We start from the raw sequence: 11189 nt of genomic DNA on the forward strand, positions 1-11189 counted from the left end.
GGCATGCAGGGAGCCTGCCCTGGCCCCGGTGCGCGCTGCTGCCACCCCAGAGCTGCTTTAGGTAAGCGGCACCGGGCTGGAACCCAAACCCCGCTGGCACCCCACCCCCCAACTCCATGCTCTAAGCCCCCTGCCTGCACCTCACACCCCTCCTGCAACCCAACCCCCTGCCCTGAGCCCCCTCCCAGTCTGCACCCCTCCCGAGCCCCCTGCTGCACTCCACACGCCTCCTGCACCCCAACCCCATTCCCTGAGCCCCCTCATACACCCCATACCCCTCCTCTGCCCCAATCCCTTGCCCTGAGCCCCTTCCTGCACACCGCACCCCCTCCCACACCCCGCACTCCCTCCCGCACCCCAAACCCCTGCCCCGGCTTTGCATACAATTTCCCCACCCAGCTGTGGCCCTTGGCCCAAAAAGTTTGTCCACCCCTGAGGTAGAACTTTATGCTTCTGTGGAGTGCCAATTGAAGTTAATGGGATTTTGCACTGATGGAAGGGGCTGCCTTTGCAGATCCAATTGCAGAATCCAAAGAAGAGAAGTGACATACAAATGAGTGGGGAGACAGATACATTAGTTAGATATTTTTTTAAATGACAAATGTATATTTCTAATGTAAGTACTAGCTTTCTCCGTATGTTCTTTATTAGGAGTTACAGTAAAAGGAGGTCTTGAGGATGGATTTGAAGGAGGAAAAGGTAGTAATCTTACTGGTCAGTTCAGGGAGAGTATTTCATGGGTAAAAAGTTGCAAGGAAGAAGGTACAGAGACCTTCATAGGTAGTAAAAAAGTCAAATCATTTTTCCAACTAATTTATACATGTATGTTCCTCCATTCAGATCTTGTATAGCACATTTTATTTATCTATACGTCAGCATTTATAAATTGTCTTTTCTATAGCATCTAAGTGCAGAGTTTCAGCTCCAATTAATTTTTGTCTTAGCGCTAGTATACAAATTTCTGGATATTCAGGATTTATATATAATGGAAACACTGAAATATCCTTTACAATAAGCAACAGTGGCCATTCTGAATGGAGTGTGTGGGATTGCATGAGCATCTTGATCTTGGGTAGATAAATTAGTCAGAGTCATGGATGTTATTAACAACCCCACACAAACAAAAAATAGTCCCTGTTTTGTGCACATTAAATAATGCACCATCACACACAAGATCAATCATTTATCCTATATCCTTTTAGGATCTAGATTTTACCAGTGCCTCTATAGTGATACTACCCCAAACCTTAACTATGGTCCTAATTAAGCTGTTAATAATCAAAGTCAAGAACAGAAATTGCAGAGTCTCAGATAAATAAATGATTAAGCACTACAAGACTCAAACCACATTGAGCCAACCCAATGCCTATTTATGTTGTAACCGCAAAATATTTATAATAATTACAAACTGAGCGCATAAATATGCATGAATTTGAGTCCATAAAAGTTTCATCTTCCTAGAATCTTTGCTAGCTAGTTTATATCAGCTGTGATAAAAATACAGTTACATTCATTATTGTTTTTTCAGTTTATATTGTAGATAGAGATAGGACTACTTGTTTTCTGTTGGGCTATTTGTAGGGCCCTACCAAATTCATGGTCCATTTTGGTCAATTTCACGGTCACAGGATTTCAAAAATAATAAATATCATGATTTCAGCTATTTAATCTGAAATTTCATGCTGTTGTAATTGTGGGGATTCTAACCCAAAAAAGGAGTTGTGGGACAGTCGCAGGGCCAGCTCCAGGCACCAGCCCAGCAAGCAGGTGCTTGGGGCGGCCAAGGGGAAGGGGCGGCACATCGGGCTGTTCGGCGGCAATTCAGCGGCGGATCCCTCTCGGAGGGAAGCACCTGCCGCCGAATTCCCGCCGAAGAAGAAAGTGGCACGGCGGAGCTGCTGCCGGAGTGCTGCCGCCGGAGTGCTGCCGATCGCAATTGTGATCGCGGCTTTTTTTTTTTTTTTTTCGCCGCTTGGGGTGGCAAAAACCCTGGAGCCGGTCCTGGGTAGTCGCAAGGTTATTATAGGGGAAGCTGTGGAGGCTGCTACCCTTACTTCTGCTCTGTTGCTGGCGGTGGCTCTGCCTTCAGAGCTGGGCAGCTGGAGAGTGGTGGCTGCTGGCCGGGAGCCCAGCTCTGAAGGCAGTAGCAGCACAGGAGTAAGGATGCATGGTGTATGGTGTTGCCACCCTTACTTCTGCGTTGCTGCCTGCAGAGCTGGGCCCTCAGTCAGCAGTCGTCACTCTCTGGCTGCCCAGCTCTGAAGGCACCAGCACAGAAGTATGGGTGGCATGGTATGGTATGGTATTGCCACCCTTACTTCTCCGCTGCTGCTGGCGGGGCGCTGCCTTCAGAGCTGGGCACCTGGCCAACAACCACTGCGCAGAAGTCAGGGTGGCAATACTGTGACCCCCCCTAAAATAACCTTGCAACCCTCCTGCAACTCCCTTTTGGGTCAGGACCCCCAATGTGAGAAACGCTGGTCTCCCCGCATGAAATCTGTATAGTATAAGGTAAAAGCACACAAAAGACCAGATTTCATGGGGGGAGACCAGATTTCAGGGTCCATGACACGTTTTTCATGGCCATGAACTTGGTAGGGCCCTAACTATTTGACTTTCTTACTAGCTGATGCTCTTCATAGTAATGATTATGCCTCTGTATAGCCAGTGACACAGTCTGGCATTAACTAGCAATTGTTCCTGCTGATGTGATACCACATGAGCTTTCATTCCAGCCATAAATATGATGGGTAGGAGATAACTCAAGTTCAAGCACCAAATAACTCCAAGCATTTCTGAACAAAGCAAACAGGTGAAATTTATATTTCTCTATCATATACTATGTTGAAGAGCAAAGTATAAACTATTACATAGGCTATGATTATACACTTTACATCTATACATCATGTAAACTCTTCTTCACTATACATCTAACCTGAGACTGTTAATCAGTCAAGATTCCCATTGACTTTAATGGTTTTGTCCCTATCCAATATTATTGGTCGCTCTTTTCACGCAATAGAAATAGAGACTAGAGGACGAGAAGCGTATATTAAACATGGAGGACTGCCATCATGGACTGAGGGATACCTGCCACAGATGTGATATTTTTCATTTAGGGTAAGGGAAAGAGTATAAGGCACTGCAGGCAAGGCAAAACCTGCAGCGGGCAAAGCTGCTCTATGGAGGACAAGACAAGTGGTAGGGTATTCTCATTGTAGATGCTCTGAAACTATGGGCATGAGCACAGTAAAAGAACTATATTGCAGAGAAGAGAACTATGGGACTCACTCCCCCACCAGACTCAACAAAGCCCAAATCTGTGGGTGTTCATGGCACTCTAAAGGGCCATCTCCTTTCTCAGACATTAGCCTGATGGACTTGAAGGTTAAGGGAGGCTATTTGTTTACAGAGGATGATCCTTTTAATCTGTAAAAGAAAATAGAGTTACAGGTATATGTTATTAAACTATGAATTTGTAAGGAATGGTAGCTTTGTACATACGGACACGATAGTCATCAGCAGGGATCAAACCTGGGAACTTCAGCATCAAAAGCATAGGTTATATCAGTTTAACTGAAGGAAAAAATTAGCAGTATGAAGTAGGCTGTGATAGTCACTGAAGTAACTAGAAGACAACCCAATGACAATACCAAACCAAAACAGTTTAGTTTAGTTTAGTACGTAGTATCATTCTTTTATAAAACAAGTGAATTTACAATCCTGGACCACAGTATGTTAATCTTAACTGAAAGAATTCCTGATTGTTCATTCCAGGACCACAAAAGGCTCCATGTTTTTCCTTCAGTTCATTGCATGGAAGCAAAGAAAGACCTAGATCTCATGAATACATGACCAATGGTCCTGACCCTACTTTGAATATCAAAGAAAAATTATCTGTTAAAAGATGCTGCCCAGTCCTGGACAAAGTACAATAGTTGTACCCAACATTGCTGATTTCAAAGTGCTAAAAATTCATATCTAGGAACCTACCTGACCATGGAGATGAAAGAAATCTGGATCAAAAAATTCAGACAATAGGGCTTAACAATCAGCCATCCATTTGGAATGACTTTGGGTTTCCGTCAGATTCAATGACTAAATATATAAATATTTTTCTTGCCAATACTTTGCTCCCATGCATATGATATGCAGTGTGCTTCAGTATAATGATGGAGTTATTAAAAAGATGATTGACTAACACATTGCCTCATGCTGACTGCTGAATTTCAACTCACATTACTGAGCTGCTAGACTAACAGATTAGGTAAACGAGACTAGTGACTTCTCACACTTAAAGTGTCATAAGATCAGTTCTCAGAAGAATTTAAATAACCATCTTTATATTGATGCAATCCCTTTAAATCTTAAGGGAAATAATCCCTTTACATCTCAGCAGACCAAATCCACAGTTGTGGTTAAAATATGAAACATAGCTGATTATTTCATACTGTTAGTCCCCTGCGGATGCCATCTCCTACTTCTCCTACCCCCTCCTCCTTCCAACATTTGTTAAACTGCCTGAAAATAGCTATTTGGAGAAAGCCCCAGGATACAGATGATATTGAAGACGTTTGGGCCAACCTGAAGTGAAGTATCAGAGAGGTCACCCAGAGAACCATACTGTACATGGTTGGTCCTAGTAAAAAAAAGTTAGTTTTCAAGATTTATTGCAGATTAAAAATGTGTTAGAACTGTCCAGTTTATTAACAATATATGCATGAAGCAATGATTGGCAGAGGGGGCTGAATCATGAAGATGGTGCCTACTCAACCTATTCTACCTGCACAATCAAAATTATCTTTTAGTCTGTTGTTTTGATCCATTTGGGCTATTTTAGTTTGTGAAAGTTTTAAATGACTGTCTCTCCATTCAGATGGAACCCCACAACAGACAGGTTTTTCAGACCAAAGATTCTGCACATAAAGACAAATCACACTCTGGAACTGTTGTCATGGTTTTTAGGGTCCAGGATAAGATATCAAATCAGGGCTTCCCAATGTCCTCTTCCCCTGCACTGTAGCAACCCTTGTGACTGTCTCTGCTATCATCCCATCCAGCCCTGCTTCTTCCCCAACAAGCCTCATCCCATCCTGGATGCTTTTATTTAATAGCCTGTCTCACTAATGAAGATTTTTCCTGACTCCTACACTGGAATAAATCAGAATAACTTTCAATTGACTAATAAAAGTATACCAATATGCACCAGCTGAGGATCTGACCCTATGTTTTGTTTTTTAAATAGGAATAGTAAATATGTATTTACAATTTCACTCATGTTAACCACACGTGGGTTTTCACTGCCTCCAGATTGCGACTTCTTTGGGAAGGGACTGGTGTGTGTGTGTGTGTGTGTGTGTGTGTGTGTGTGTACACAACACATTAATAATAGCAACTGTTCTTTTTACAAATGCTAGCACTGTCTCTTGCGTGGCTTCTGGTCGTTTCTCTGCTTTGGTTTACAGCCTCATTCATTTTAAACCATCATTGTACTGGAGTATTGTGCTCTTCATCTTCTTTTTTTACATTAAATAATTCTAGAGGGTGCGGATGGGATTATTATTTTTCTAATGGGAAGCTGTTAATTAAAAACCTGCGTGGATCTGGACCGTTATTCAAAGGCTGCAACAAACAGCAATTGTATCAGCTAAGGAGGCTGCCAAGCCATTGTTCTCCACGAGAAGCCCTGGTGCTTATAAGAAGAAATGTTATTAGACTTTAGCATTTTTGTTTCTGGCCTAGCAAGAACAGGTCTCTGCTATCCACAGGGTGTGCTTTTCTCTATATGTATGTGCCTGCTCCTGCTTTTAGATAGCAGTGAGTGCTTATATCTACATAAATTGCATTACATGATTATAAAAAAAATAAAACTTACTATAAGAAAATAATCTAAGCTTGTAAATGCATTGAGAAGAATGAAAGCTCATAATAAATAAAGGGTGGCCTATAAGTTATGTTGTAAAGGTTTTGCACAAGTGTTGTCGTGGCGGCAGTAAAAAGACCTTTATCTACCAACCACATAGAACAGCTCTCAGATGTAGATTGATTTTTAGATTGCATGACATACTGAAACCAACATGTCAATAAACCAGAGTGAAACCATAAGCATGATTAAATACATTTCAACACAATAAGAACAGGAGTACTTGTGGCACCTTAGAGACTAACAAATTTATTAGAGCATAAGCTTTCGTGGGCTACAACCCACTTCTTCAAGTGGCCCACGAAAGCTTATGCTCTAATAAATTTGTTAGTCTCTAAGGTGCCACAAGTACTCCTGTTCTTTTTGCGGATACAGACTAACACGGCTGCTACTCTGAAACATTTCAACACAATGAGTTCCATTACACAATCCGCTTTGTACATTTTTCACTGAGGGGCACACTCTGGGTCACACAGAAACATTTCACATCACTGGCAGCATTAAGGAAAAAAGCCTCTTAAAAAAAAGAGAAAAATTGATCACTTAGGGTGGCTTTTCTCGTAATTTTTCTCTATTTTTCTCTTGAGATCAGAAGGTCTATCTATTATGGCAGTTCTCTGATGGAGAGGCAAGAAATCATAAAAGGGAGAAATGATTAATTTTCATTTTTTACAGAATTTTGCTTCTTTCTTGACTTTCAAGACAACATGATTTACAAAGGGCATTTTGGACTGCCACCTGCTGAACTATGTTGTGACAAAACACCAATCATTGACTCTCCCTAGAAAATTACCTTTAAGGACATAATAATATGTATTAAAATCAAATAGAAAGGCAGGAAACAGAATTTGCACAGATTGTCCAGTTACAGATGGTACCTCCTCGCTTTCAGTGAAAAAGTTTGCTCTCCCTCAAGATTTGATCTTGGATCTAACGTACAGAAAAATGAGCTGGAGTCAGAGATCAATGAGAGGGCTGTCAAGGAAGCAGGTGCTTTTAAGTAAGACTGAAAAAAAAACATGGATGGAGCCAAATAATTAGATTTCAAGAAAAAATTAAATTTGCCTTTATAGCTCCTTCATCATATCCAGTGAATTATCTACATTTGAACTGTGGCCCTTGACTGATACTTTCACTTAAGTTTTCGACAGGGGAAGCTGGAAAACTAGCTATGAACTGAGAGCATTGATTTGCAGCAGTTCTGCACTAATGGGTTCCTAGAGACTAATAAAATAAGTTACAGTCTAATAAAATGACTGATCTTTCATTCAGTGATAACACTGAACCTTAGCTGTGAAGTCAAGTTATACACATTATTCTAAATGCTGGGATAAAAAAAAATAGCAGAAGCCACATGTCTCCCAGCTGCACTATAAACTACACTGCAGAACAGCGAGATCAGATAACAAGCTCAGAACCCTCACTCTTAAGGTGATGAAATCTGGATATGGCAAAATGATGATTTACTTGATTTGCATGAACGCCTCTTGCTGACTAATCCGACAAGCAATATTGTCGGTGCCTATGAAGAAAATCCTTGCACAGTAAGGCAGGGCGGTGATAGGACAGGACTGTGATAGCCAGGAGATCTGGATTCTATTTCCAGCTCTGTCACTGCCTTTCGTGTCACTGTCACTTTCCTTGTCCTGGGGAAATCACTTTGTCCCTCCCTGAGCCCTCACAGAGAAGCTATGATGCTCCCCATAATGAAAAGTAGGGTCCTTCAGCTTTGGCTAGGCCCATATGCATCAGAACTTGCTTTCAAATTCCTAAGAGGATGTTTTTTACGAGGAAGGGAGGAACAGAAGAACCACCATTATCATGTGTCATTTTATTAAGAGTTGATTAAGATTAGGGCACACATACGCTGCGAAAACACCCGGCGGCAAGGAGTCTCAGAGTAAGGGTCAACTGACTTGGGCCCTTGGGGCTTGTGCTATGGAGCTAAAAGTAGCAGATGTTTCTGCTCAGGCTGGAGCCTGGGCTCTGAGACCTACTCCCCTCACCAGGTTTCACAGCCCAGTCTCCAACCTGAGCGGGAAAGTCTACAATGCTACTTTTAGCTACTTTTGTAGTGAGCCCATGCCAGTTGATGCAGGCTCTGAGGGTACATCTACACAGCAAAGAAAAACCCACCGCTGGCCTGTGCCAGCCAACTCAGGCTTGCGGCGCTCAGGCTGCGAGGCTATTTCATTGCTGTGTAGAGTTCCAGGCTCGGGCTGGAGCCCGAGCTATGGGACCCTCCCACCTTGCAACTTCTTTGCAAAATGGCACAGAGAGAAAGTTGATGCTGCAATGAACAACATTCAAGTCCGTAAGTTTTTCCAGGGGAATTTCCACAGGTTGGAGAAGGGAGCATACCTTGTTGAGCAGCTACTCCCAAACTCTGTTCATTCCTTCTCTTCTAGACCTGTGGAGTCCAATGTTGTCAACTCTTGTGATTTTATTGTAAGTCTCCTGATATTTGGGGGTTTTCTTAAAGCCCAAGCTCCTGAAGTTGTGTTATTACATGAGAATCTCAGCTTTCACTTAAAGTAAGTTGCTAGCCTTCATAGATGTAGAGAAAGCTTGAAAATGTGAACCCTAAAGGCTCAAAAACAAGAAGGCAAATAAAAAGAACCCAACATTGATTATTTAAAAAACAAAGTCTAATGATTTTTAAGTCAATCATATGGTTTTGGGGAGATAGACTCATGAGTTTTGAATGGTTGACAAATGTGAAGTCCTCATCATTGTTTGGCTTGTGTGGTTGTGCATAGGGTCTCCATACCCCCCGCTATTGCAGTAGTATGGCTTTCCCATCCCTCTTCCACCTTTGCTAGAACATTTGGCTTTTAGTAAGGATTACCATTTTTCTAAATTCTTTGTAACCACTGTTTGATAGGTATCATGGTTAATTACTTATGCAAAGCAAAACTATGACTGATGTTTACAGTGAATTACTTATAATGAATGAATATTTTTATATATTACATAATGCACTGTAATTACTTAATCCATTTAATAAAAATTATAAATATGGGGAACATCCATAAAGATCACAAAATACATTAAATATTAAAAATTACATCAATTATTGAGTAATCAATAGCTAAAAGTTACTACTATATTAGAAAGTTTATTACAAATTACTTATAGAAAAGAAAGCTATTAACACTATTAGAATTACAGTTACTGTGCTTATCTTATACTATTGCATATACTTGGGTTATACTATCTGCTTTTTATTTAAGCGTACTTTCATGAATCTCATTTTTCTCCCTTTTCTTAATTTTCAGCCATCTAAAAACAAAGTCACAACAGGTTAAACAATGCTTACATGGTAAAGACATCAATAATGTCCCCAGCAGCTCTTGCCATCTCAAAGTAGGTTTGCAGAATGTTGACAGTTCCTGAGAGTGCTTCATGTCCACAGCCACAGAAGAGTGCGACCCCAGCATACAGCAGGATGGTGGCAATCAATGAGGCATAGGGAATACCCCCCAAGCACTTGATGCAGCACTCAAAACACCCTGCATAGGAAAGAAAATAATATTATAACACTTTTTATTGTCTGTCTGTTCTAAAAGCATCAGCACCTTTTTTGATGTAAGGCAATATTTGTGTTCATGGATATGGTATATGCACTCTGGAAATTGAAGACTGCGGGTCACGGAAAGAGCATGTCAGCCATCAGCAATACAACTTTGCCTACACTGTCACTGTCCTCAGCATCAGAAAATGGAGGGCGATTCATTCAGCTCTTATGCTTTCTCAATTGTTGTTTGACCCATTAAACACCAACAATCCTGACTAAAAGGAAACTATTAAGCAGTGTGAATTCGCTGTATTTTATGTGCTTCTGGTGTTTCTGTTCAGAGCAGATTAACATGCTGAAACTAGGCTAAACCTATAATCATTACTCTAGTTGCTCAGCTAATGGATTATAAAAGAGGACCTAAACAAAACCAAAAAGGAGGATGGTACAGTAATCAGGGCAATGGCCTGAGGCTCAGTAGAACTACATTCAATTCTCTGCTCCACCACAGACTATCTGTGTGAGATTGGGCAAGTCATTTAGTTTCTCTGTGCCTCAGTTCCCTTCTGTAAAACAGGGATAATACCTTGCTGGCATGTTGGAGTGAGGATAAACACATAGTCTGGCACTCAGATATAACTTAGATAATTTTTTCACATCTGAGCTCCGACTACAGTGACAAAAGTACCGGTAAAAAATCCTCATGTGCGCACACTTAGAGCCTGGTTTGCCTTTTACACCAGTATAACTCCACTTACTTTAGGGTCATTGCTCCTGATTTACACCAGTCTAAGTGAAATCAGAAAAGGACCTAGAAAATGAAAATAGTTTAGATATTACAGGTGAACCACAAAGCTTTAATACTGTACAGTGGCTTAACTTTTAGACCTCTAAGGTTGAGTATATTCAGCCTTAGATTACTACAACGAGTTTATTCAGATCCCATGTCTCTTTTCTTCTCCTGCAGCACTTACATTTCTCTTCCCAGCTCCCCTACACTTTCTTCCCCACCAAGAGGCAGAAGATGGCACTTGCCTCCCAGAATAGAGAGCCTCATGATTTCTGCCCATCTACATTCACCCCCCAGGAAGCCTGTCTACATGCAGCATCTCTAGACTCCTTCCCAAAGTCTCTCCAAGTCTGGCATGACCTCCTAATGCATGCTTCCTGCTAGATCCAAGAGGAGACTAGACAAGAACCAGTAGCAGAGGGAAGATAGGTAGCTTCCTTGTTGGGTTATGGTTAAACAGGTAAAAGTATTGACCAAACACAATTGTTCAGTGACTACAAACTTTCTCTTCCAACCACAGTACCAATTTAGGCCCAAATTTTAGGATTTGGGGAAGAAGAGGAAGGAGCTGAGGAGTATAGAATTTTTAATATTAGAGGGACAATATCATGTTAAAAATTAAGGGCCAGATCCTCAGCTGATGTAAACTGGTACACTTCAGTTGACTTCAATAGATCTATGCCAATCTGTGCCAGATGAGGAGATACCTCTCTCTTTTTCAAAAATACAGATTCCCATACTTATCTTAACTTAGATAACTGAAACTGAAAGATTTATAAATGCTATATTTCCTTTTTCCATTTTTGCACTTAATTCAGCCTGGGCAATAAAAGTAGTCTTTTTTGTTCTTTCAGTTCTAGCCTGTTCCATTTTCTGCTTTTCATGTATTAGCAAAATTCTACTGCGTATTTTTATTAATCTCATTTATGTTCCTTTGCATAGTTTTTGCAGCATTAAAA

General features: G+C 41.1%; 1 protein-coding gene across 3 annotated transcripts in view; it reads right to left on the minus strand.

The window, feature by feature from the left end:
- The window catches only part of GPM6A (glycoprotein M6A), a 353254-nt gene that overhangs the window by 64065 nt on the left and 278000 nt on the right, over positions 1–11189 (minus strand). For 2 of the 3 annotated variants that reach the window (XM_024194656.3, XM_024194649.3), the window contains exon 2: positions 9243–9435. In XM_024194656.3, the coding sequence (XP_024050424.1) occupies positions 9243–9435 (193 nt within the window). Of the gene's footprint in view, positions 1–9242; positions 9436–10198; positions 10220–11189 lie in introns of those variants that run through there. The other variant, XM_029910696.1, reaches the window with a different exon arrangement.

The sequence above is a fragment of the Terrapene carolina genome, unplaced genomic scaffold (assembly GCF_002925995.2).
Source record: "Terrapene carolina triunguis isolate 2854851 unplaced genomic scaffold, T_m_triunguis-2.0 Scaffold66, whole genome shotgun sequence".
In the NCBI taxonomy this organism is placed as follows: Eukaryota; Metazoa; Chordata; order Testudines; family Emydidae; genus Terrapene; species Terrapene triunguis.